The sequence below is a fragment of the Capra hircus genome, chromosome 21 (assembly GCF_001704415.2).
Source record: "Capra hircus breed San Clemente chromosome 21, ASM170441v1, whole genome shotgun sequence".
Taxonomy (NCBI): Eukaryota; Metazoa; Chordata; class Mammalia; order Artiodactyla; family Bovidae; genus Capra; species Capra hircus.
In genome coordinates this window covers 30,195,232-30,223,124 of record NC_030828.1, presented here as the reverse complement: position 1 = coordinate 30,223,124, position 27,893 = coordinate 30,195,232, and the positions used below count along the sequence as shown (strand labels likewise).

At 46.4% G+C, this 27,893-nt stretch overlaps 1 protein-coding gene across 7 annotated transcripts in view; it reads left to right on the top strand.

Moving 5' to 3' along the window:
- Positions 3,528 to 27,893, top strand: part of ACSBG1 (acyl-CoA synthetase bubblegum family member 1) — a 68,920-nt gene continuing 44,554 nt past the window's right edge. For 2 of the 7 annotated variants that reach the window (XM_013973012.2, XM_013973018.2), the window contains exons 1-2: positions 25,219 to 25,465; positions 26,145 to 26,321. In XM_013973012.2, coding sequence (XP_013828466.2) covers positions 26,272 to 26,321 — 50 coding nt within the window. In that variant the 5' untranslated portion in view covers positions 25,219 to 25,465; positions 26,145 to 26,271. Of the gene's footprint in view, positions 3,666 to 25,218; positions 25,466 to 26,144; positions 26,322 to 27,893 lie in introns of those variants that run through there. The other 5 variants (XM_005695090.3, XM_013973015.2, XM_013973019.2 and 2 more) reach the window with 5 other exon arrangements.

The window sequence follows — 27,893 nt, the reverse complement described above, 5'->3', positions numbered from 1 at the left end:
GAAGGCCTCACTGAGAAGGTGAATATCTGAGTGAACACTGAAGGGATGAAGAGGGAGTTAGACAATACGTGGGGACAGTGTGTCCCAGGCTGAGGGAACAACCTGTCCAAAATCTGTGGGCAGGAGGTAGAACATGGGCAGCAGGGAAGGGAAGCGAGGCAGGTGGGAGGTGCTGTGGGAGATGAACTCAGAGAGGGGGTCAGGGCCAGATCAGAGAGCCCCGTGGCCCTGCGTGAGGACTTTGGCTTCTGTTCTAATAAGAGAATCCTTTTTGTAAATATCTAGAATACTTCTGTGCTCAGTTGCTTCAGTCATGATTCTTTGTGACCCATGGACTGCAGCCCTCCAGGCTCCTCCATCCATGGCAAGAATACTGGAGTGGGTTGCCATGCCCTCCTCCGAGGGATCTTCCCAACCCAGAGATCGAACCTGCATCTCCTGCATTTCAGACAGATTCTTTACCTCTGAGCCACAGATGAAGCCCCTAGAATACTTCTAGAATGATGCAAAAGCAAGTTTTAACAGTGGTGGCTCTGGGAGAAGAAATGGGTGAGCAAAGGAGGGAGAAGGATGGAAGGAAACTTCATGCTTTTCACTGTGAAGTTCTCTGTGCCTCTTTTAAGAAAAGAATTTATTGAGAAAAAATTCGCGTAGCATTGCCATTTTAAAGTGCACGATTCTGTGTCACAGTGTGCTTCACCATGGTGTGCATTCACCATTCTGTGCAGCCAGCGCCTCTATCTATTTCTAAAATATTCCGTCACCTCAAAAAGGAAACTTTGTGCCCGTTAAACAGTCAACTCCCTTTGTACATTTTATGTTCCTGCTTTATCAGTGAGGGTCCCCATAAGAAAGCGATGGCCCACTCAGAAGGGCAAGTTAGAGAGGGGAGGGCAGAGTAAAGGGGGCCGCGAAGGATGGGAAAGCCACAGCAGGGAGTTGGAGCACTCCTGAGGTCCCAAGCCGTCTGGGCAGGAGGTCAGACAGGACCTTCAGCTGCCAGGACCAAGAGGAAGCTGCTGCCAAAACTGCAGCCAGCGGGGAGAGAGCAGGAGGAATCGAATTCCCAAGCTCTTTCTATCGGCCTTCCGTTCCGCTGCTGTCTGTATCGGCCTAACTCGACCAGAGGCCAGGGGCCTCGGAGATGCCCGTACAGGTCAGCTCCCGGGGGACCGAGCCCATGGAGAGGGAATCCGGTGGCAGAGGCCGACTAACCAGCACGTGGTTATAGACACTTTTTCAAGTGAAGTTAGGTAACTGTTTTTAAAGCTCAGCAAAATCAGACTTTGCTGCTCCCTGTCCCAACACTTCTGGATGAGATCTGTGGTCTTGGGCCTCAGGTGGGGTCAGCTCTTCCTGCTGGACCCACTGAGTACCCATTCCCCCAATCAGCCTTTGTGGCCAGCGTGCTGACCCTGCCCTCTGCTCATGTGGATCCTTGCTCCGCTGCTGCACTGAGAGGGGCCGCCCAGGCCCTCTTGGTTCTGGTGCCCTGGGCCTCCTCCTCCTCGGCAGCCTGTGCCACATACTGCAGGGCCTTGTCACTTTCTTGGGAAGCCTCAGGCCCTACTAACTTCTTCCCTTCTTACTGCACAGGAAATGTACCCTAGGGAGCTCCTCTCTGAGCCCCACTCAGGGTCTGGCTTCCTTTTTGAAGTTTCTTCCCTTCTCAGCTCTCAAGATCCCTAAGAATCTGAGGGATGGGGTTGGGGGAGGGAGAATTTATTCTGCCACATTGCACATCTTTCCAAACCTTTTCAGGCTTTCATCTTAACCAAAGCTTTTGAGCTTAAGAATTAGATGTCCTTTTTTTTTTCTGATTCAGTATCCCCTTGCGGCGGGGGAGGTGGGAGGCTCACCACTTAGCACTCACAATGATGTTCTTCTCGGCATACCCAGCAAACCCATGAGCATGACTCGGCCCATCACCTTCTCATGTCCAGCTAGAGCTGGTAGCCACTTGGCCAGCCTCCAAGCCATCACCCTTGTGATCCAAACAGTCAATTTGAGGCCCAGAGAGGGACAGAGGCCTGCCCAAGGTCACAGGGAGAAGAGGTGAGTGGAAGATTCAGGACTCAAAGCCAGACTTCAGGCCTCCTGTCTAATGTATTTAGTGTTTCAATGTATTGGGAGACGGCACCCTGGGGTCCACACCCTGAATTTTCATGAATGCTGACAAATTCTTTCTCAGCCACCTGCATCCACCAGTTAAGACAGTATTGCCTGTGACCCAGCTGAAACTACTAACCACTTTTGGGGACATCTCGCAGGAATCTCCACTAATGCCTCCTGTAGACAGTTTATATTCAGCAGAATCATGTTCCCTCAGAAGCCATGCCCACCCACAGCCTCGGAATGTGACCTTATTTGAAAATAAGGTCTTTAGAGACATAATTTTTTAAGATGATGTCATATTGGATGAAGATGGGTCCTAGTCTGATGACTATCGTCCTTAAGGGGATATAGGGGCAAAGACACAGAGCAGGAAGACGGTCATGTGAAGACTCAGGCAGAGATTGGACAGATGCAGCTATGAGCCAAGAAACCTCAAGGATTGCTGGGAGCCACCAGCAGCAGGAAGAGAAAAAGAAAGATTCTTTACTGGAGCCTTTAGAGCAGGGCCTTGCCAACACCTTAATTTCAGACTTCTGGCCTCCAGAACTGCAAGAGAATACATTTCTCTTTTAAGCCACCCAGTTCATGGTACTTTGTTCTGGCAAGGACTACCCAAGGGAGATTCCTGGTATTCCGAGAAAGCCCTCAGTTCACCCTGCCGTATGTGAATTTCCCACATTTGTTTACAGATGCTCGCAAACCCACCATCAACACCCTGCTTTCCTTTAACTGAAGGAGCAGATCCACACTTCTACTAGGTGGCCCTGGTGGTCATGCTCCTGGGTCCCTTATTACATCTGCTTCCATGCAAATGCTCCTGTCAACTACGCCGAAGTCCTCAGTGTCGGCAATGTCTCTCTCCTTCCCCCAGACTGGAGTTCCTTGAGGGCAAGAGCCACGGGTCCTGCTCAGAGCTCCAGCCTTCAGCGCAGAGCCTGGGGGAGGTGGGTTGAGAGGGTAAAACCCCTTCCTGGGTGCTGTGTCAACAGTGAGGCAGGTTTGCAGGGTGAGGTTAGTAGCTACTGCAGGATCTTAATCCAGACTGGTGCTGAGAACCTCTTGTGCTCTGACATGGCCTCTTAAAGCCAGTGAGGAGGTTTTCTGGGGACCCAGAAGCCCTGAGCCCATTGGCCAGACTTCCTGGGAGAACCAGGGCAGATTTGCATGAAAAAGAACACTGGCTTCATTGAAATTCTTCTCATCTTGAGTGAAAACAAAGCCACAAAGAAAAGGAAAGTTTTAATCTTGAGCAATTTCACCGTTGAGGAGTGTTTTGAGTTTCTAAAAATGGAGAGGAAATGGCTCTCTTTGGGCCACTTCGGTGCCGCCTCCCCCGGCCCCAGGCCCGCCCCCCTGCCCCTTCAAGGCCAACCTCCCAGGCTGAGGGAGACCGCTCTCTCTGGCAGATGCCCGAGGCTGGTGCCACACAGTTCTGGAGCTGGACGCAGCTGTCCCCCCTAGAACCCTAGCATGCCGGACTGCAGAGCAGCCCCGCAGGAGAGCCTGCTGGATGCAAGCCTGGGGACCACCCAAGAAAACTTGGGAACCAGGTAAGTCGGAGGTCGGGTCTCTGCCCACTGAGCCCATGGCCAAGCTCTGGACCTGACTCTGCTGTGTGACCCTGAGCAGGCTGCTTCACTCTCTGAGCCTCAGTCTCTTCATCTAGGAAACGAAAGAAAGGCGCTGGATGGTTGCTAAATGGGGCAAGCCCTGGAGTGGGACATGTGTGCTCCCTGCGTGGCCCAGAGGGGCTCGACCGAAGAATGAGGGCATGAGTGGGGGCTGCAGTTGGATGGAGGAAGAAGTTAGCAGACAATAAGAGTGTTTCCCTGTCTTCTCAAGGGGGATCTTTGGCATGTGGGGTCAATGTCAGACAAGGACAGGGGAAAGCCAGAGAGTCCGGCTCCAGCTTGCTGTGTGACCCTGGTGGGGCCCTGCCCCTCTCTGGGCTGCAGCTTCCCTGTCTGGACATGAATGCAAGACGTGAAGTTTCCCCAAAGCCCTTCTGCTGTATGTGTTCTACTAATCTGGGTTTCCCTGGTGGCTCAGTTGGTAAAAAATCCACCTGCAACGTGGGAGACCTGGGTTCAATCCCTGGGTTGGGAAGATCCCCTGAAGGAGGGCATAGCAACCCACTCCAGTATTCTTGCCTGGAGAATCCCCATGGACAGAGGAGCCTGGCAGGCACACCCCAATGGGGTCACAAAGAGTCAGAAACGACTGAGCGACTGAGCGCAACCTGTGATCCAGAGGAAGCAGATTCAATTTGCCAGTCATCACCAGTGCCCACTCTGGCCTGGGCCCTCCCCATTCAAGGATGGGGGATCCTGAGAAGTTGGGACCCAGTCCTGGCCCCAGGATTCCCCAGCAAGAGGGCAGGGAGAAGGCAGACACACAGACCTCCAGATGCCTGTGATCTGTGCCCAGGAGGGGTACAGGCCCAGAGGAGGCGAGAGGGGCTTCTAGCAGTGGACTATTTTGTTTGTTCTGGGGGGCGGGGTGCTGCACCGGGTCTTAGTTGTGGCATGCAGGATCTGTAGTTGCAGCATGTGAACCCTTAGCTGCAGCATGCGGGATCTAGTTCCCTGACCACAGATTGAACTCAGGCCCCCTGCTTTGGGAGCTTGAAGTCTTAGCCACTGGACCATCAGGAAAGTCCGGAACATCAGACAGGCCTTGGATGGCCAGGAGGGCACTGGCATTCAGAGAGGAAGAGCCGTGCGGCTAGAGGGAACAGCGTTGGGATGGTGAGAAGATGCGAAGAAAGATGTGGAACTCAGGGAGGGGCGAGGTCTGGCTGGCTGCAGTGCGCAGTGCAGAAGGGGAGAAGGACAAGGGAGAAATGCCAGGGGCTGAGCCCTCTGGGGAGAAGCTGCCGGTGTTTGAGATGCACAGTGAATGGCCATTGTTCTCATGGGAGTTATGAGGAAGGAAAGAGGGAGCAACTGAAAGAAATGTCAATGTGACGGACAGACAGAGGACCCCCCCACCCCCACCCCGAGGCTGAGGGTCTGGGCCCTGCCCTGGGTCTCCAGAGAGCCCAGAATGGGCTCCTTTCCTCACAGAAGCGGAGGCACCTTACCTGCAAAGCCTCCATGAGCTTGAGGTCCAGCCCCTCCCTGGACATGGGCCACACGCAGAGGGTCAATAGGATTCAAGGGGGCTGGCTGGAGCTCCCTCACCCTGGGGAATGGGCTCACAGAGGCCGGGGCCTCTTTTGCAGACTCTATGAAAGGGAGGCAGAGCCGGGAATGGTAGGTATATGAGGGGGCCTATGAGGGAAGAGAGGGCAGAAAACTCAGAAGGTCAGTCCCCCTCTTTTCTTGCTTAGCAACTTTGGGTAAGTTGTTTAGCTTCCCTGAGTCTCGTTATCACTCTCTGTTCAACTCTCTGTTCAAAGGAAGACAAAGCCTGACTTCTGTTGACCTTGCAGAAAATCTGTGCAGAGTCTATCAGCTGTTGTGTATGAAATGCTTCCAAACGCACAAGGGCCACCCCTCACAGGCACAGTGAACCTCCTAGGCCTTGCAGAATCACTATGAGGAAGGAGCTTTGAACACTTGTTTAACATGTTCTAAAGTCAGAAGCCATTACCACGGCTGTGATGCTCCTCGCCCCTCCAGGCCGGCCCTAGGGGCACAGGGCTCCATCTCAGGCTTGCCCATCTCCCCGGGCCTTGTGGCCCCTGGCAGGCTGCTGCTCCTGGGGGAGGGTGGGTCTGCACTCCTCCAATAGTCTGGGAGAGGCCTTATCTGTCCCCTCTCCCCTTTCCCAGGGTTTCGGAAGGAAGCCCGGAGGTCAGGGAGCTGGAGACTGAGAACAGAGGAGGGTTTGCATGCCAGGCTCACCCAAATGAGCTCCCTTTTGTTTCACACCACTTGCAGGACTGGAGGGAAGGAGCCTCTGCAGGGCTGGAGCTGGGGCGGGTCTGATGCTGACCTGGCAGCTTGCGCTCTGTGTACTTCGAGGCCACAGTTGTAGGCTGTGCCGTCTGTCAGGGGTACCCATCGGATATGTCCAGAGTCCTGTTAAACTCTTGGTCCAGTAGAGACACCTGCCTCCCTGAGCTGGAAGAAGCCCAAATTGCAGGAAGGACTTCAAAAGAACCAGAGAGGGAGACAGTTCATTCTGGTTTTGAAGGGCTGTGGATGCCCTGGTGGCAGGCAGGGGTATTCTGTGGACAGAAGGTGTGGCTGTGGAAGAGTTAAGGTGGCCATCAGACCAGTTAGATTGGGCCAGACTAACTGCTAGGTCTGGATAGGCCGGTGTGGCCAGACTAGGGGCGACCAGAGTCAGAAGAAGAGGCAAAGAGGAGACTTGGGAGGCGTGGATGCAGCAGAAGCAGAAGAGGAGCCTAGTTTGTTGAGGCGGCTCTGGCAGCCGTGAATACAGGCTGGAGTTGGGTGGGCTGGAGGCAGACGCCAGAGGAAGGGAACCTGCAGAGATGAGTGTGGCCCAGGGGAGGACAGTGAACTCTGAACTGACCGTACTCCTGGACTCCCAGCTGCCTTTCCCAGCTCTACCTGCTCAAAGACTGGGTGCAGAAAGGAGACCCCTTGGAGTCAGGGGTGTGAGGCAGACACAGAAGGCTGCTGCAAGCCTGGTGAAGAAGGCTGCTCTCACTGCTAAAGCTTCCTGTGGATGGTGGGGAGTGAGCTCCCCATCTCTGGGGTATGCAAGTCTGGGAGGAACAAATAATCATAAATACTATGGAAATTATACAGGCATCCTTGAGAATATGGAATATCCAGGGCCTTCGTTTTCCCAACTTCCTTCCCCTCACTTACCCATGATACAAAAAATGGTTATTCTAGTAGAATTACTGTCTTTCTCACATTTTGGATTCTTTGCTGTTTATCGGTTTCCATAAGTATCTGTTCATCTATTGAAGATTCTCCCTCGTTGGGACGTCCCTGGTGGCCCAGTGGTTAAGACTCTGCTCTTCCAACGCAGGGTGTGCAGGTTAGATCACTGGCTGAGCAACTAAGATGCCACATGCTTCCTGGTATGGCCAAAATTTTTTAAAAAATAAATAACAGCAGTGTAGTCTTCAAACTCAAAAATATATAATATTTATTGTTGAATACATATTGTCCCAGAGGACATGGGAGTATATTATAAGTGCCACTGGGAGGCAAGGTCAGGAGTCTTAGGATAAAGGGCAGAGCACGTCCCAGAAATCAGAGTCCCTGGGGCAAAATAACCCTGTCCCGGACACATGAATACAGATCTGGATGACTTCAGGTCAACCCAGGCCAGTGCTGAGTTTTTGCAGGGGCTACAAAGTCGTCAACTGGGAACAGCAGAACCCAAGCTGGCCTGAAGTCAGAACACTGAACCGGAAGCTGACTCACTCTGTCCCCAGGCAAGTTCCCTATTGACAGCCTCTCAGGCCAGTGAAGTTTTTCTTTAGGTCATTGAGTCTAACCCAACATTCACATATTATCAACCTACCCTGACTTGAATACCTCCAGGGACAAGGAACTCACTCACTTAACTCTTCGTCCCTGCAAAAGACAGGGACAGTGGTGGGAGAAAGTCCTGTATCACATTTGGTTCTAGGCGTGCCCCCTGGGTCCTGGCTCTATAGCCCTCCTCCACAGGCAGCCCTGGTTCCTTGCAAAGGAGCCCGTGAGGAACATTTGAAGTCAGGGCTAGGAAGGTACTTTGGAAACTGCAAAGGTTGTGACTATGTGAAGGACATCTAGGACCTAGCTTGGGCTCTAGCCCCAAGAAGCTGTAACAGAAGAATTTACATCTGCAAAATGTAATGGGTTGTGTTTTTTATTAATGGAAGCAAATTTTTCACTAGATGGCTTTTGACAAAAAGTATATACCCATGTAATCAACAACTCAATAGAAATATAGAATATCTTCATCACTCCAGAATGTTCTCTGTGCTTCCTTCTAGTCGACTCTCACCCCCACTCATCCTTAAATAACTAGATTTGGAAAGCCACTGTTCTGTCTGCTCTTGAACTTCATACGAATGGAACCCCCTGTATGTGCTTTGCTATGCCTGATTCCTTTCACTAATCACAGTGTCTACAAGATTCCTCCACACTGTGAAGTGTTTCTGTAGTAGTGTTGTTTTCTACTGTTGGGTAGAATGCCGTCATGTGGCTATACCACAATTTGTTTATCCGTTCTCTTGTTGAGGGGATTTGGGTTGTTTCTGGCTTGGAGATTTTATGAATAAAGCTACTGCAAACACTCTTGTATAAGATTATTTGTGGACACATATACTGATTTCCTTGGAGAAGTCTCTAGGTTGTTGTATCAAAAGATCAGTTCAGTTCTGTTGCTCAGTCATGTCCAACTCTTTGTAACCCCATGGACTGCAGCACGCCAGGTTTCCCTGTCCATCACCAACTCCCAAAGCTTGCTTAAACTCAAGTCCATCGCATTGGTGATGCCATCCAACCATCTCATCCTCTGTCATCCCCTTCTCCTGCCTTCAATCTTTCCCAGCATCAGGGTCTTTTCTAATGAGTCAGTTCTTCACATCAGGTGACCAAAGTATTGGAGTTCCAGCTTCAGCATCAGTCCTTCCAATGAATATTCAGGACTGATTTCTTTTAGGATTGACTGATTGGATCCCCTTGTAGTCCACGGGACTCTCAGGAGTCTTTTCAACACCACAGTTCAAAGCATCAATTCTTTGGTGCTCAGCTGTCTTTATAGTCCAGCTTTCACATCCATACATGACCACTGGAAAAACCATAGCTTTGACTAGATGGACCTTTGTTGGCAAAGTAACATCTCTGCTTTTTAATATACTGTCTAGGTTGGTCATAGCTTTTCTTCTAAGGGGCAAGCATCTTTTAATTTCATTGCTGCAGTCACCATCTGCAGTGATTTTGGAGCCCCCCCAAATAAAGTCTGTCACTGTTTCCATTGTTTCCCCATCTATTTGCCATGATGTGATGGGGTGAGATGCCATGAACTTAGTTTTCTGAATGTTGAGTTTTAAGCCAACTTGTTCACTCTCCTCTTTCACTTTCATCAAGAGGCTCTTTAGTTCTTCTTCACTTTCTGCCATAAGGGTGGTGTCCTCTGCGTATCTGAGGTTATTGATATTTCTCCCAGCAATCTTGATTCCAGCTTGTGCTTCATCCAGCCCAGCATTTCACATGATATACTCTGCATAGAAGTTAAATAAGCAGGGTGACAATACACAATCTTGACGTACTTCTTTACCTATTTGGAACCAGGCTGTTGTTCCATGTCAGTCAAAAGATAGGTATACATATAAGGGGATTAAATGAGTTAGTCCTAAAGGAAATCAATCCTGAATATTCATTATAAGAACTGATGCTGAAGCTGAAGCTCCACTACCTTGGTCATCTGATGTGAAGAGCCAAGTCATTGGGAAAGACCCTGATGCTGGGAAAAATTGAAGGCAAAAGGAGAAGGGGGCAGCAGAGAATGAGATGGTTAGATAGCATCACCGACTCAATGGACATGAGTTTGAGCAAATTCCAGGAGATAGGGAAGGACAGGGGAGCCTGCCATGCTGCAGTCCTTGGGGTCGCAAAGAGCTGGACATGACTTAGCGACTGAACAACAAATACGTGCATAAGGAAGCCACCAGAGGTTTTCCAAAGTGGTCCTAGCATCCTCACAAGAAGTTTCTGCTGCTCCACATCTTTGTCATCATTATCTATTGTTACTCTTTTTCAATTATAGCTTTTCTGGTGAGTGAATGGTGGTATTTCACTGTAATTTAAATTTCCCTGATAATGATGTTGAACATATTTTTACGTGCCTGTTGGCCATCTCTGCATCTTCTTTTGTGAAGTATCTATCCAAAACTTTAGCCCATTTTGTAATTGGGCTTTTATTATTAAACCTTTTATTATTGATTTGTAGAGATTTCTCCATAAATTCTTGATATCAGTCCCTCTATGAACACATAGAACTCTTTCTCTATATGTTCTATGAGAAGCTTTATGGTTTTAGTTGTTATATTTAGGCCCATGATCTATCCTAAATTAATATTTTCCTTTTTCTAACATATTTATCCAGTTCTTCAAATGCCCTTTGTTGAAAATGATTTTTTTTTCTATATTAAATTGTTATGGCCCCTTTGTTTAAAAAAAAAAAAACGTCAACTGGCTACATGTATGAGTCTATTTCTGGATTTACTTCCACTAAACTATTTTTCTATCTTTACGTCAATGCCACGCTGTCTTCATTATTATAGCTTTATACTAGGTCTCGCATCAGGTAGTGTTTGTCTTTCAACTTTGTTCCTTTTTTTTTTATAAACAAGATTGTTTTGGCTATCCTGGGTGCGGTAGACAGCCTCTAAGATGTTCCTCAGTAACTCTTGCCTTTTGGATTCTTGTGTAATTCCATATCCTTGAATGGGGACCAACCTACTAGCTTATTTCTAAGAAGCAGAATATGGCAAAAGTGGTGGGATTTCACTTCAGAGGTATGGTTATAAAAAGACCATGATTTCATTTTTACTGCTTTCTCTCATTTTCTCACTTTCTCTGAGGGAGAGGCCCAGGTGGAAAAGACCTAAGGGAGACCTCTGGCCATCAGCCAGTGAGGGATTGAGATCCTCAGCCCAACAACCTGCAAGAAACTGACTTCTGCCCACAACCCCATGAGTTAAACCTTCTACTGAGACTGACAGTTTGATGACAACGTTATGAGAGATTTTGAGCCAGAGGCACTCAGCTAAACCTAGATTCTTGACCCATAGAAACTGTAAGATAATAAATGCCTATTTTTTACAAGTCACTACACTTGGGGATGCTTGTTGTAGTATAATGGGTTAATAACACAATAGCTCCTTTGTTTTTTTTTTGTTTGTTTGTTTGCTTGTTTGTTTAATATATATTTTTATCTATTTATTTGGCTGCACCAGAGCTTAGCTGAGGGAGGCAGGATCTTTAGTTGTGTCTTTCGAACTCTTAGTTTTGAAACAGAGCAGGACTGTATGGTCCTTGCCCTCGAACCCCCCATCATGTTCTTTGCCTTCTTTTTGCCTGTGGAAAACTTTTGTCAAAGAATAAGTTTAATCAGAGAAGTGAGAATTACTGAAACAAAGGAAAACAGTCTAAGGAGACTAAATAATAATAATGTAATTATTAAGCCAAGGACCTTTAGCTCTTTCTCAAGGGCTGTAGATAATATTCTGAGCCATATCGTGTGAGCTGTCTTAAAGACACCAAAACACCAGGTGGCAAAGTTAACTGCTCGATGACCAGACTGAGCCCAGGACTTGAGCTGCCACAATTCTGAAAACTGACCACAAAAAAAATGAGAACAAGTGCACCCCAGAATTGAAGACTAACCTTACCTAAAACAAGCAAGATGATGCTAGTCAGACCACTGATAGCTGATTGAAGATGACTGTTAGAGACGACTATGCTGTTTCTGCATGTAACAGCATCCCCTACTCTGTCTATAAATGCTCTCACCCCATGCTTGTCAGGGGAAGGAGTCAGCCTTTGGACAGATATCCGCCACCCTCCCCCGACAGTTACCAGCACCTCAAAGCAAACTTTCCTTTCCACTGATCTGGCCTGCTTATTGGCTTTTGAGGGGCAAGCATCTGGACCCTCTCCCTTCCCTGCCCCCACTCACTTCCATAATAGTTTCAGCATGTGGGGTCTAGTTCACTGATCAGGAATCAAATCTGGGACCCCTTCGTTGGGAGTGCAGAGTCAGCCACTGGGGCACCAGGGAAGTCCACACAAAAGCTCCTTTGTATTCTCATGCAAAATTTAGAATTATCTAGTTATGGGACTTTCCTGGTGGTTAGGAGATAATGAATCTGCCTGCCAATGCAGGAGACTCAGGTTCAATCCTTTGTTCGGGAAGACCCCCTGGAGAAGGAAATAGCAACCTACTTTAGTATTCTTGCCTGGGAAATCCCATGTATAGAGGAGTCTAGCCAGTTATAGTCCATAGGGTCTCAAAAAGTCAGATAAGAATTAGCAACTAAACGAGTCAGTCTCAACAAAAAAGACTGTTGGAATTCTGACTAAGAACAAATTGAATCTATGTTTCAAACTGGGGAGAATTTCCTGATCAATGAACATGGTATGTATTTCCATTTATTTAGATCTTTGATTTCTCTCAGCTATGAATTGTAGTTTTCTGTGTAGACGTCTTACACGCTTTTTTCCTAAACCTGTTCTTTAGAATTGTATGTGTTTTGATACTATGTAAATTGTATTTTGTAATTAATTTTCTGATCATTTGTTGTTTGTATAGAAATACAATTGATTTAAAAAAAGATATTGACCTTGAATCTTGCGGTCTAACTTAATTACATTTGTTAGTTCTAGTGCTTTTTTTTAGTAGATTCCTTTGGATTCTTTATGCATACAAATTTGTCATCTATTTTAACAGATAGCTTTATTTCTTCTACTTGCTTCCAGTCATTTCACTTTTTAATTTGTCTTGCCTTGTGCACTGACTAGGACCTCCAATATAATGCTGAATACAGACAGTAAGAGTGGATATCCTTGCCCTGTTTCTGATACATTTAGCATTTTCAGTGATTTTTATTCCCTCTTGTAGATCTGTTGCAGGAAGGGGGACCCCCTTCCAGGGCCTGAAACTGGGCTCTTGTCTAACACTAGGAAATGAATTGTCCGAGGAGACACATGTGCTGACAAAGCAAGAGATTTTATTGGGAAAGGGCACCAGGAGGAGACCAGCAAGGTAAGGGAATCCAGGAGAACAGCTCTGTCACATGGCTTGCAGTCTTGGGTTTTATGGTGATGGGATTAGTTTCTGGGTTGTCTTTAGCCAATCATTCTGACTCAGAGTCCTTCCTGGCAGTGCACCCCTTGATCAGCCAAGATGGATGCCAGAGAGAAGGATTCTGGGAGGTGATCAGACATGTGATGTCTCCTGTTGACCTTTCCCGAACTCTTCTGGTTGGTGGAGGCTTATTAGTTCCGTGTCCCTTACCAGGACCTCTTGTCCTAAAACAACTCACGCAGATGGTTGCTATGGTGCCTGGCCAGGGTGGGTGGCTTCAATCAGTGTGCTTCCCCTAACAGATCCATGTTTTCATCTGGGGTAATTCCCACTATAAACCTGAATAAACATTGTTCCCTGAATAAACTCTTGTAGCATTTCTTGTAGTGAAAATGTTGCGGTTATTCTTGCTGCTTAACAAGTCACTCAAAACTGTGGTGCCTCAAGCCAACACCAATTCCTTATTATCTCTCATGGTTTCTATGGGTCAGTAATTCAGGAGCAACTTATTTAAGTGATTCTAGCTCAGGGTCTCTCATGAGGTTACACTCAAGATGTCAGCCACGGTAACACGCATCTGGATGGAAGATCCTCTTCCAAGCTTATTCATAAGCTCTGTTCTTCATCGGCTGTGTTAGTTTCCTGTTGCCACTGTAACAAATCACCATAAGCTTAATGGTTTAAAACAGAATAAATTTATTCTTTCATAATTCTAGAGGGCAGAAGTTGAAATCAGTTTCATGGGGCTAAAATCAAGGTGTCAGCAGGGTTGTGCTCCCTTCAGAGGCTGTAGGGGAGACTCTCCTCTTCTTTGCCTCTTTCCTTTTCCCTCTTCTTTCCTCTACCAGCATCTACCCTTGGCTTGCGGTTATACCACTCCAGTCTCAGCTCTGTGCTCACACTGCCTTCTTCACTTTTGTGTGTGTGTCAAATCTCCCTCTACCTCCCTCTTGTGACACATGGGACTGTAATCCAGTTCAGTTCAGCTCAGTTGCTCAGTCATGTCTGACTCATTGCGACCCCATGGACTGCAGCACACCAGGCTTCCCTGTCCATCACCAACTCCCGAGGTTACTCAAACTCATGTCTGTGTTGGTGATGCTATCCAACCATCTCATCCTCTGTTGTCCCTTCTGCTCCTGCCCCCAGTCCCTCTCAGCATCAGGGTCTTTTCCAACGAGTCGGTTCTTCACAGCAGGTGGCCAAAGTATTGGAGTTTCAGCTTCAGCATCAGTCTTTCCAATGAATATTCAGGACTGATTTCCTTTAGGATTGACTTGTTGGATCTCCTTGCTGTCCAAGGGACTCTCAAGAGTCTTCTCCAACACCACAGTTCAAAGCATCAATTCTTCAGCACTCAGTTTTCTTTATACTCCAACTCTCACATCTATACATGACTACTAGAAAAACCATAGCTTTGACTAGATAGACCTTTGTTGGCAAAACAATGTCTCTGCTTTTTAATATGCTGTCTAGGTTGGTTATAGCTTTTCTTCCAAGGGGCAAGCATCTTTTAATTTCATGGATGCAGTCACCATCTGCTGTAATTTTGGAGACCAAAAAAAATAAAGTCTGTCACTGTTTCCACTGTTTCCCCATCTATTTGCCATGAAGTGATGGGACCGGATGCCATGAACTTAGTTTTCTGAATGCTGAGTTTTAAGCCAACTTCTTCACTCTCCTCTTACTTTCAACAAGAGGCTCTTTAGTTCCTCTTTGCTTTCTGCCATAAGGGTGGTATCATCTGCTTGTCTGAGGTTATTGATATTTCTCCCAGCAATCTTGATTCTAGCTTGTGTTTCATCCAGCCTGGCATTTCACATAATGTACTCTGCATGGAAGTTAAATAAGCAGGGTGACAATATATACCATTGACATACTCCTTTCCTGATTTGGAACCAGTTCCATGTCCAGTTCTAATTGTTGCTTCTTGACGCATACATTTCTCAGGAGGCAGGTCAAGTGGTCTGGTATTCCCATCTCTGTCAGAATTTTCCACATTTTGTTGTGATCCACACAAAGGCTTTGGCGTAGTCAATAAAGCACAAGTAGATACTTTTCTGGAACTCTCTGGCTTTCTCGATGATCCAACAGATGCTGGCAATTTGATCTCTGGTTTCTCTAACTTTTCTAAAACCAGCTTGAACATCTGGAAGTTCACAGTTCACATATTGCTGAAGCCTGGCTTGGAGAATTTTGAGCATTACTTTGCTAGTGTGTGAGATGAATGCATTTGTGCAGTAGTTTGAGCATTCTTTAGCATTGCTTTTCTTTGGGATTGGAATGAAAACTGACCTTTTCCAGTCCTGTGACCCCTGCTGAGTTTTCCAAATTTGCTGGCATACTGAGTGCAGCACTTTCACAGTATCATCTTTTAGGATTTGAAATAGCTCAACTGGAATTCCATCACCTCCACTAGTTTTGTTCATAGTGATGCTTCCTAAGCTCCACTTGATTTTGGATTCCAGAATGTCTGGCTCTATGTGAGTGAGCATACCATCGTGATTATCTGGGTCATAAAGATCTTTTTTGTCTAATTCATCTGTGTATTCTTGCCACCTCTTCTTAGTACCTTCTGCTTCTGTTAGGTCCATACTCTTTCTGTCCTTTATTGTGCCCATCTTTGCACGAAATATTCCCTTGGTGTCTCTAATTTTCTTGAAGAGATCTCTACTCTTTCCCATTCTACTGTTTTTCTCTATTTCTTTGCATTGATCACTGAGGAAGAACTTCTTATCTCTCCTCGCTATTTTTTAGAACTCTGCATTCAGATGCTTATATCTTTTCTTTTTTCCTTTGACTTTAGCCTCTCTTTTCTCAGCCATTTGTAAGGCCTCCTCAGACAACCATTTTACCTTTTTGCATTTCTTTTTCTTGGGAATGGTCTAGATCCCTGCCTCCTGTACAATGTCATGAACCTCCATTCATAGTTCTTCAGGCAGTCTGTCTATCAGATCTAATCCCTTGAATCTACTTGTCACTTCTACTGTATAATTGTAAGGGATATGATTTAGGTCATACCTGAATGGTCTAGTGGTTTTCCCTACTTTTTCAGTTTAAGTCTGAATTTTGCAATAAGGAGTTCATGCCCATCAAGATAATCCATGATCAACTCCTTGTCTCAAGATCCTCAATTTAATCACATCTGCAACCCCCCCCCCTTTATTGGATGGGGGGCATATAAGGTAATATTCAGTTCTGAGAGATTAGGAGATGAATATTTAGGTAGGGGGCACTTTCAACTGACCGCACTTGCTGTTCACCAGAGACCTTAGTTTGCCAGTGGACTTCTCTAGTATACTCTACTTGAGTGTTTTCTTGGCATGACAACTGGTGGCTGGGCCTGGGGTTGTCTCAAGTGTTCTTTACTCATATATCTGATGCTTGAGGTGGTGAGACTCAATAGGCTGGGGTTTGGATCAACCAGGAAGCCTCAGTATCTCCTCTATTTAATTTCACATGGTCTCCTTCACAGCGGCTTCAAGGTAGCCTGACTTCTGACATGGTAGGTCAGGGATACAAAAAGTGTGTATTGTGAGAGAATCAGGTGAAAACTGTACTACCTTTTATGAGCTAGCCTTGGAAATCACATAGTGTCACTTCTGCTACATTGTAGAAGCTGGTCATTACGGCCATCTCATATTTAAGAAAAGGAGAATAAGACAATTGATGGGAAGAGTGTAAAGAATTTGCAGACATGATTTCAAGTCATCACATAAGTGTGCTAATGGAAAAACTCATATTTCATTTAGATATCATTTCACTTTTAAAAAATTATTGAAAATGGTTGATTGACAATGTTGTGTGAGTTTCAGGTGTACAGAAAAGTGATTCAGTTATACATATATGTGTGTATACATATGAAAAAAATATACATATATACACATTCTGTTTTCGACTATTTTCCATTATAGGTTATTAAAAGGTATTGAATATAGTCCTCTGTACCAACAATAGGTCCTTGTTTGTATCTATCTCATATTTACTTTCATTTTGAAAGATATTTGATGTTTTACAGGTAGCTGAGGCTCCATTAATTTTTTTAATATATCAGCTTTATTGAGATATAAATTGCATACCATAAATTTTACCCATTTAAAGTATAAAATCCAAAGATTTTTAGTATATTTCTAGATTTGTGCAAACATCACCACAGTCTATTTTAAAGTATTTTCATTACCCGAAATGAACCCCTAACCCATTAGCATTTCTGTTTTCCCTCAAGCCCCCAGCCCTAGGCAACCACTAATCTAATTTTGTCTATATAGATTTGCTTAGCCTGGATGTTTCACTTAGATGATCTGATATGATATATCATCTATTGTGAATGGCTTCTTTTATTCAGCATGTTTTCATGATTCATATTCATGTTGTATCACGTATCAGTACTTCATTATTTTTATGGCCAAATAAATTCCAATGTATTGACATGCCACAGTTAGTTTTCTCATTTATTGGCTGATGAACATTTGAGTTTTTATTTTCTGGCTATTATGAATAATGCTTCAATAAATATTTACGTATAAGTTTTTTTATGGACATATGTTTTATTTCAGATATAAACGTAAAAGTGGAATTGTTCGATCATATAACTCCATGCATAATCTTTTGAGGAACTAGCAGACTGTTTTTCAAAGCAGCTGCATTACCTACCACCAGCAGTGTACAAGAGCTCCAATTTCTCCACATCCTCACTTGTGGAATCTTAGTTCTCTGACCAGGGGCTGAACCCATGCCCTGGGAAGTAATGGTGCAGAGTTCTAATCATTGTGCCATGAGGGGATTCCCAGTATCCATCTTTTTTATACAGCCGCTCTGGTGGGTATGAAGTGTTACCTCTTTCTGATTTTGATTTGCATTTTCTGATAGGTGATAATGTTGGACATCACACATTTCTTCTCCATTTGTTTATCTTTGGAAAAATGTCTATTCAAATCTTTTGCCCAGTTTCAATTGGGTTATTTTTCTTTTTTGTTGAATTATTAGAGTTCTCATGCTGCTGCTAAGTTGCTTCAGTCGTGTCTGACTCTGTGCGACACCATAGATGGCAGCTCATCAGGCTCCCCCGTCCCTGGGATTCTCCAGGCAAGAACACTGGAGTGGATTGCCATTTCCTTCTCCAAGAGTTCTCATATCAGGATAAATGATTTGCTAATTCTCTTATCAGATAAATGATTTGCTAATATTTCCTTCCATTCTGTGGGTTATCTTCTCACTTTCTTGATGATGTCCTTTGAAGCACAAAGAGATTTAATTCTGATGTAGTCCAATTTGTCTATTTTTCTTCTGTTTCTTGTGCTTTTGGTGTCATAGCTAAGAAGGTTTTACCTAATTCAAGTCTATATAGATTTATTCTTATATTTTCTTCTAGCATTTTTACAGTTTAAGCTCTTGCATTTAAGTCTCTGATACATTTCAAATTAATTTTTTGTGTATGGTGTGAGGAAAGAGTCCAACTTTATTCCTTTGCACATGGATATTGAGTCGCCCCAGTCCCACTTGTTGAAAAGAATACTTCCCACATTGAATTGTCATGGCACCCTTGTTGAGAATCAGTTCAGTCGCTCAGTCGTGTCTGACTCTTTGTGACCCCATGGACTGTAGCACGCCAGGCCTCCCTGTCCATCACTAGCTCCCGGAGTTTACTCAAACCCATGTCCATTGTGTCGGTGATGCCATCCAACCATCTCATCCTCTGTCGTCCCCTTCTCCTCCCGCCCTCAGTCTTTCCCAGCATCAAGGTCTCTTCAAATGAGTCAGCTCTTTATATCAGATGGCCAAAGTATTCGAGTTTCAGCTTCAACATCAGTCCTCCCAGTGAATATTCAGGACTGGTTTCCTTTAGGATGGACTGGTTGGATCTCCTTGCTGTCCAAGGGACTCTCAAGAGTCTTCTCCAACACCACAGTTCAAAAGTATCAATTCTTCAGCACTCAGCTTTCTTTTCAGTCCAACTCTCACATCCATACATGAGTCCTGGAAAAACTGTAGCCTTGACTAGACAAAGACTTACTTTGTTGGCAAGTAATGTCTCTGCTTTTTAATATGATTTCTAGGTTGGTCATAACTTTCCTTCCAAGGAGTAAGCGTCTTTTAATTTCATGGCTGCAATCACCATCTGCAGTGATTTTGGAGCCCCCCAAAATAAAGTCTGCCACTGTTTCCACTGTTTCCACTGTTTCCCCATCTATTTGCCATGAAGTGATGGGACTGGATGCCATGATTTAGTTCTCTGAATGTTGAGTTTTAAGCCAACTTGTTCACTCTCCTCTTTCACTTTCATCAAGAGGCTCTTTAGTTCTTCTTCATTTTTTGCCATAAGGGTGGTATCATCTGCATATCTGAGGTTATTGATATTTCTCCCTGCAATCTTGATTCCAGCTTGTTGAGAATCAATTGACTATAAATGTGAAGGTTGACTTCTGGATTCTGTATTCTATTGCACTTATCTGTATGTCTGTTTTACGCCAGTACGCCTTTATCCTGATTATTGAAGGACACACTGTGCGTGCGTGCTCCGTCGCTTCAGTCGTGTCTGACTCTTTGTGAACCTATGGACTGTAGCCTGCCAGTCTCCTCTGTCCATAGGGTTTTCCTGGCAAGAATCCTGGAGTGGGTTGCCATTCCCTCCTCCAGGGGATCTTCCCCACTCAGGGACTGAAACTGTGTCTCCTGCATTGCAAGCAGATTCTTTACTGCTGAGCCACCATGGAAGCAGGACACTGTAAGTTTATAGTATGTTTTGAAATCAAGAAGTGTGGATCCTCCAACTTGTTCTTTTTCAAGATTATTTTGTCTATCTGGGTCTTTTGAAATCTCATAGTAATTTTATACCAGTTTGTTAATTTCTGCAAAAAAAAAAAAAACAAACAGCTAGGATTTTGATAGGGATTATGTTGACCTGTAGATCAATTTGGGATCTACAATATCAAGTCTCTTGATCTTGAGATGCCTTTGCATTTACTTAGCTTTTTGTCGTCTTCTTTCAGCAATGTTTTGTTCTGTTCAATTAAAAAATCTTTTTCTCTCTGCTCTTTGGATTGAATAATTTCTATTATTTTGTCTTAAGGGGAATGAACTTTCAGGTATATGAACTTTTCAATCTGCTGTCAAACTCATCTGGTAAATTTCTCATTTCAGAGATTGTGTTTTTCTTATACTTTCTACTTTTATGTTGTGATTTTCCATCGGTTCTTCAGTTGTATCATTGTTTTCTTTAAATTATTGAACTGTTAGTAACCATTTTAAAGTCTTTGTATGCTTATTCCAGGGCTTCCCAGATGGCTCAGTGGTAAAGAATCTGCTCGCCAGTGCAAGAGACTCAGGAGACTTGGGTTCAATCCCTGGGTCGGGAAGATCCCCTTGGGTAAGAAATGGCAACCCACTCCAGTATTCTTGCCTGAGAAATTCCATGGACAGAGAAGCCTGGTGGGCTATAGTCCATAGGGTCGCAAAGGGTCAGACAGGGCTGGGCAATTGAGCATGCACTCATGCTTATTCCAACATTTGTGTCATGCCTGAGTATGTTTCTATTGGCTATTTCCTCCCATTGATTTTGGCCCACATTTCCTGATTTTTCAGATGTCTGATCATTTTTTATTACATGTTGGATATTGTAATGACATGTCAGGAGTATATTGATTTGAAGAATTTCAGATTACATGTGCATTAAACTAGTGTCTCAACCACAGTGCTCTGCCCTCCTGAGTCAGTTTCTCCTACCAGAGCCCATGTTGCTGAAGTGTGTGGAGAGGAATAAGGAGCCTTCAGAGAGCCTCACTCAATTTTAGGCAGTGCACATTATGGTTCATAACATAAAATCTGGAGCCAGATTGCCTAGATTTGAATCCAAACCATTCTAGTGACAAGCTCTGTAGACTTTAGCAAGTTGCTTCATTTCTCTCTGCTTCATTTGCCTATTTCATGGGGATTATAATTTAGTACCTGCTTTCTAAGATTGTTGAAATAAGTAAATGTGTTGACACATATGACATTATTGGAACAGGGTCTGGCAAATACTAATTGTTCAGTAAGTATTAGTTCTCACTGTTAGTAAAGTGAAATGATGTTCTCCTAGGAGATCAGTCTCCTGTGTCCACATTGCACAACACCCTTGCCTGCCATGCTCACAGATGTCTCGTGTGTGTATAGGCCATATATGTGTCTGTCTCCTTCATGCCCATCTTTAGACCGTGGGTTCCTCCAGGACAGGGACTAAGTCTGGGAGCCAATAGCCATAAGCTGCAAGGGCACAACATCCCTGTTGGCAGAAGTCTAAACCCCAACCTTGCCCCTATCCTGACACCATGAAGTTTCTCTGGCTAAGAACTGGTCCAGAACCTGAAAAATGGCAGTGTTCTTCCTTCCTCTCATCTCCTTAGTAGAAACGTGGAAAACTACCTCTCATCAGAGCTGGAATTTAGAGACCATCCCTTCTACCCCTTCATTTTATAGATGGACTAACTGAAGCCATAACAGGAGAAAAAGTGTAACGCAAAGTCAGACTTGCGGGTCTTCAAATAAAAACGGCGACTGATGGGAGATGGCAAACTTCTTTGCTGTGTGTCAGAATTGTGTTAACTCCAAGTTTCACACTGCCCTCCCAGTTATGATGCAAAACACCAGTTGACAGTTCTCTCTGTCAGTCATCAATACAACAGGAGAAAATGGTTTGAGGATTTAAACTTTGCTTCTACCCCCAAATTTTTCAAAATTTTGGAGGAAGGGTGTAATAAAAACGTCTAAAGATGAATGCTCGGGAGTGGGAGTTCACAGGACCATGGGACGTCCACCTTTCTACACCTCACTCGCTTTGGCCCCTGCCCCTCCCACTCAAATCACCCAGCAGGCCTGAAACTATCAAGTCCAGCCTATTAACAGCATAAACACTGAAGCTGCCCAAGTTTGCATCCTACTCTGCTAACCAAAAGACCTTTGGCAAGTTACGTAATCTCCTTGTACCTCAGTTTCCTCATCTGTAAAGTGAGGATAGTGATAGGAGCTGTTGAGCTGTTGATAGCGATTGGGTTGTTGAGAGGACTGAATGTGTCAATATATGTATAAGGTGCACAGAACCCTGCCTGGCACACAGTTAGTAGTGCAAACGTGTTGATTATTAGCCATTACTAACATTATTCTTGCCTTGTTCTCCCCAGCTTCTCAGGCCTTGGAGTCCAGAAACACCCAGTCCTGTATCCTTGTCCTTGCCTGGCACAGCAGAATTCCAGCCCAGACATCCAAATTACCAGTCATAGACAGAAAACTGGAAAGCCCTCTGCCTGTGACTTGCCTGGGGAAACTGAGTCCCAGAGAGGACCAGGGACTTTCCCAAGGTTATCAACTGAGGTGGAATTTGAACTAGAATCCATGTGTCCCAGTGTCCAGGGACCTGTCTAGGGCATAACCAGACTCCTCCTAGGCCATGCAGAGGACCTTGGTGTGACTCTGTAGGCTGTGTGATTGGCTTGAGAAGGTTAAGCATTCGGTGCTGCAGATTGGGTTAGAAGTCAGCTGACTGGTGGGATGCCCACATCCACCATGGCAGGAGCCAAGATGAAGCTGAGACAAGCCTTTGGCCTTTCAGCAAGCACTCCTGTTAGGCAAAGATGGAGGAGAAACACTGATCCTCCTTGCACTGGGGATAAGTCACAGTCAAGGGCCCTGGGTGCCTGCCCTGAATATATTCCTTCTGATGGACCTGGCAAGATATGTCTTGGGCCACCCCTGCCCTGCCCTCACCCTTTCTGAGAAACCATGTGTCCCCAGAAGATCTCTGCCTTGGATGAGTTCCCTCTGTGGGCTGGGGTCCCAGGCCTGGGGATGGTCCACAGCCTGAGTCTGTGACACTTGGACACTCTCCTGTCTGCACCAGCTTCCTCTGCTCCACCACTGCCTGGGGCACTTGTCCTCTGCCTCATGTTAAGTAAACCTTCACCCCTGTCCAACTTTCCTCCTTCAATTTTCTTGTATCCTTACCCCAGCCTGGTCTGGTGACCCCACAGTGACCTTGAAAGCATCTTTACTTATTAACTGTCAATTCCATCATCTCTAAGACTTTGAGGCAGGGACCAGGCTCTGCCTTTGAGACAAGGGCTCACCTCTGCCCAAAGTCTCCCAGCAATGTCTGCAGAGGAGGTACTCAGTAATTATAGTAAGAAGGAGGAGCCTCCTGGAGCTGGCAGTCATGGGGCAGGCAGAGAGCATTTCCAACTCTGAGAATATGGGCTTAAGACTTTTATTTCATAGTAGATAATTCGGTTTAAAAAAGTAACACCCAGCCTCTAAACGTTAAGTGCTCTGGGATGGACACAGCCAGCATGGCTCCAGCAAGAAGCATTAGAGCTGGGGGTCCTTCCCAAAGGGCTTCCTGGAGGAGGAGGGGTCTGAAGAACAATAGGAAACATCTGCCAGGGAAGGCAAGCTTGCAGTTTTTGAGAGGGGATAGAAAGGGACGATGACACATCTCCCAAGTCCTCCTGCCTAGAATAAGCCCATTTGCCCAGCCCCCTCATCAGTTTGGAAACTCTGCTTTAGAGGAGTGTCAAGCTGCCTGGGAGGAGCTGAGGGATCTGTGCATGCATTCCTGCTAGCCCCCCGAAGTGAGGACATTTCTCCCACCATCCCCCCAACTGTGACCCCCGGTGCCAACTCCAACATCAATGCTCTATCCTCACCAGGAAAGTGGGAGGAAGAGGGAAAGAGTGGGGCAAGCCACACTCGCTTTAGGACAGAGGAAGGATCAGCATTTCTTTCTGGGGTTCACTGGGGTTGGGGTGTATGGATTTCCAAAGCACCCTGGGTGCCCTGAGACTGCAAGAGCATTTGGGCACATTGATAGGGGTGAGCGGAGGGCTTCCAGCAAGTTCTCAAAGGGGCTCCTGACCCATGAGAGGCTCAGGGGCAGCACCCCAGACCTGAATTGTCAGGTGCCCCGAAGTGGTAGCGGGCGAGGATCACTGTTAAGAAAAGAACTGTTAAGAAATTGGAATTTGAAAGGGGAGAATTCTCTTGAAGTCGGTGTGCTGGTAGTGACATGCCAGCTCAGTGTAGCAATCCGGGAGTCAACCGCCATCTGAGTGGGGAGAGTGGGTGGAGAGCCTTGGAATAACCCCTGCCCCATCCTGCTGTGGTGCCCTGCACCTGAGCCTTCAGTTTAGGGCTTGTTTAAATTTTCCCCTAACACCCAGTGGCCTCTGTTTTTTCACCTCTTCCAACACCTTCTCACCCCAGAGGCAATTGGCAGGTGACAACTCAGGTGGGAAGGGGATTTGGAGTGGGAAGGTGAAATAGCACAGTGACTGGCAGGGGCATTTCCAGAGAGCAGGGCCCGGGTTTTAGAAGATGCAGATATAATGCCACAAACCCGAGTCTCTGGAATGAGGTGGAAGTGGTGAGGGTATTAGAGGACAAAGGGCAACGTGCAGAGATACTGTTTCCATGGAAGAGGGGCTCTCTAGAGGCAATGTGAGATGGAGCTGTCAGCCGAGTTTTATGATGCAAATAATGGTCAAATTCAGCTTACATGGTGTCCTGGTTTCAAAGTCAGTTATGGAAAGCTGGATTTCAAATGACCTCTCTGCCTCTTGCTGGGCGTGTGACATCGAACACGTCTAAAGCTCTCAGGTAGCATTGACATATACACCATCATTTGTAAAATATATGGTCGGTGGGAAGTTGCTGTATAGCAAAGGACAGCCTGGTGCTCTGTGATGACCTAGAGGGGTAGGAGGGAGGTTTGAGAGGAAAGGGATATATGGAACCTTTCCCTTCTCCAACGGATCTTCCTAACCCAGGGGTCGAACCCAGGTATCCCACATTACAGGCTTATTCTCTACCAGCTGAGCCACAGAGAAGCCCATGTATATATACAATTATTTTGTGTGTGTGTGTGTATATATATATATGTATATATATATAATTATGACTGATTCACTTTGCTGTGTGGCAGAAACCAACACAACATTGGAAAGCAATTATCCTCCCATTTAAAAAAAAAGGGGGAGATAAAAGAGGAAGGAGAAAAAAATAAAATAAAGCTCTCTGGGCCTCTCACCTGGAAAATGGCACCATTAATCCACATTGGGCTGTTGCAAGAGGCGAAGAGCCAACACAAATAAAACACTTGGTGCAATACATGTATTTACTAAAGAAAAGTTTGAAAAAACAAACAAAAAGAAGGTCAGGTTGCCTGCCTAACCCCTGGGGCCAGCACCAGCTCCAGGCAGAAAGCCCTGCAGCAGGAACAGTGTCTTCCTGCGTCTCTGCCAAGGATGACAGACAACACACCCACTGGCATCTGCAGGCTCCTCCCTCGCTTCCCGCCCCTTTTTATGTGAGCCTCACAGGTGGGCAGCAAGGATCTGTGCCAGGTAGGTCAGAGGTATCTGTGGCCACACCTCACTGGCAGTGCCAGGGCAGACTGGGGCGGGTCCCCACGCCCGCCCAGCCCCACTGCCTCATCACCTGGGACCAGGGACCCTGAAGCACTGGCTCCCACAACCTACGATGCCTTAGCTGAAGGAGCACAGCGAATGCTGTGCCCTGTGCCTACCAGCCCCAAAGAGGAAGGTGAGCACCCTGTGGCAGCCAGACCCTCCCTGGAGGTACACAGTCCATCACTGTAAGTCCTTGGTGGGAGTCTTCCGGCTGGGAATTAGGGATCCCAGGAGAGATGCCAGGGCAGCCTTATCTTTGAGATGAGACAGGCAGGTCAGGCCAACTAAAGAGCGGTATGGAGTGCGGGGTCTGCTGTGCGGGGCAGCAGGGAAGCCAGTAGGAAGTCACTGCCGTCAAGAGCTCCAGCTGTGCAGAGGGACCAGTCTGTGCGCCCAGGACCGTGGGATCAGAAGGAGGCACAGCTCCCCACCCTGCTCGGGAGGTTTTAGGATTTGGGGAAGTATTTGGACAATGCCCTCAACTGAAAATATCCCGCAGCACGTAGAAGACAGGTTCTCCCTTTGCCCCCAGGACAGAGAGAGGTGAGAACCAGAACAAGAAAGGGATGGGAAAAAGTGGTGGTGGTGGTGGTGGTAGGGGTTTACTAACAGTTGGCAGGAGTCAGGAGGCTGGGAATCTGATGTGTTTGCTCATCCTGGTAACTGATTGGCCCTGGGGCCCAAGGCAGCTACCTGCTGCGAGGCTGTGTCATTCCCAATGTGATCAGAGCATGTGGGCTTAGGTGATGGTGAATTACAGACAGGTACTGAGGCCAGGAACCAGTGAGTCATGCCCTGGAAGGAGGGCAGTCGCCCCAGACCCGGCCAAGCCACAGGGTGACTCCCTCTGTGTCTCTGTTGCAGGGCAGTTTGGAGGTGCTGGGCCTCTCTGGGGCTGATGCGGCTCTCCCAGGGGACGCCTGAACAGGCTCTCTGAGGTTCTCGTTCTCTCCAGGCTGAGCTTGCAGGGTTTGGCCACCTCTCGGGGACCATGCCAGAGGCACTCCTGCTCAGGTCTGCCAGCTCCATCCTGAGGACCGTGTAAGGAACAAGGATCCTACCCCCCTCCCACCTCCTGGCTCCCACACTGCCTTCCAGCAAGGAGAGTTCTTGGGCTCGACAGGGTACCTGGACCCCCAAACTTGGATTGGGACTTTTCACCCTATTTAGTAACCCTCCTAATCTCACCAAAGAATTTCCTCCTACTGATTCACCAAAAGATTTGTGAGAGCCTAAGCATTACACGTATCCTGTTATCCTCACAACAGCCATAGGATTTAGGCAGAAAACTTGAGTCTCAGAGAGGTACATAACTTGCCAAAGGTTGTACAACAAGTAAAGTGACTTGAACCCAGGCAGGCCAACTCTGGTAAATCTGAGTGCTCTATTGTTTCAGGAAAGCATTTAGGGAGTACTTACTGCATACAGAGCAGAGTGCTAAATGGGAAGAAAGGGCAACAGAAACAAATAGGAGCTGGATCTCCATCCATGAGGGGTTCATATGGAAAATGAAGGCTCCCCTTGACTTAAATGTCACACACATAGTGATGACTTGAGAAGGATTATATCCAACCAACATTTACTGAGCTCCAACTGCCTGCCAGAGAGCACTTAGGGCCAGAGGACAGGGTCGAATCAGGCATGACCCCTGCTCTCAAGAAGCTTCCCAAGCTATGGGTGGCCTTCAAAGCCCAAACCCGTGTATTTGAGGGCTACAAGGGTGAGAGGGCATTGGGGATCATCCAGGAGGGCTTCCCCGAAGGAGGAGCTGAAGGAAGCTATTGGCAGGCTCTGTCTTTAAATGATTCCCATCAGATCTTCTGGAAAGTTAGGAGGAGGAAGGAGAGCCAGTTCAGGGAAAGGAGAGTGCAAGCCCTCCCAGATGCCTCTGCTTACCTCCCACACCGCAAAATATACCTGGTCGTACGTGACCTCCAAGTGTTTCTTGCTCTCAGTGCTACTATTGGGCAGATGCTGAAGGAGTTTTTGCTTCTGTGAAAGTGAGTAAGGCAAGATGCTCACAGTCCGTGTGTGTGAACTGGGGCTGACAGCAGTTTGCATCCTTGTGCTAAGTTGCTTCAGTCACGTCCGACTTTGCGACCACATGGCCCATAGCCCACCAGGCTCCTCTGTCCATGGAATTCTCCAGGAGAGAATACTAGAGTGGGTTGCTGTGCGCCTCCTCCGGGATCTTTCCGAATCAGGGATTGAACCCACATCTCTTATGTTTCCTGCATTGGTAGGCAAGTTCTTTACCACCAACGCCACTTTTGCTTCCTCATCAGGGATCCTTTTCGGATTTTCCTTTCTCCTAGGAATGGAAAAGCAGAGGCAAGTTAGTGCCCTTGGGCTGTTCCCTCATCATCACTGTCGTTCTGCTATTTAGGTAATTTCTCCTGTGACACTGAGCCAAGTTCTGGAGTGCCATGTTCCAGGTGTTAGTAGAAGATTCCAGAATGACGGGAATACTGTGTTCCTCACCTTTGACAGGCTCCACAGGTTGACTTTATAATATTCACACTTCCCCTGTCACAATGATTTGCCAGCCACTTGGAGAAGGAAATGGCAATCCACTCCAGCACTCTTGCCTGGAAAATCCCATGGACGGAGGAA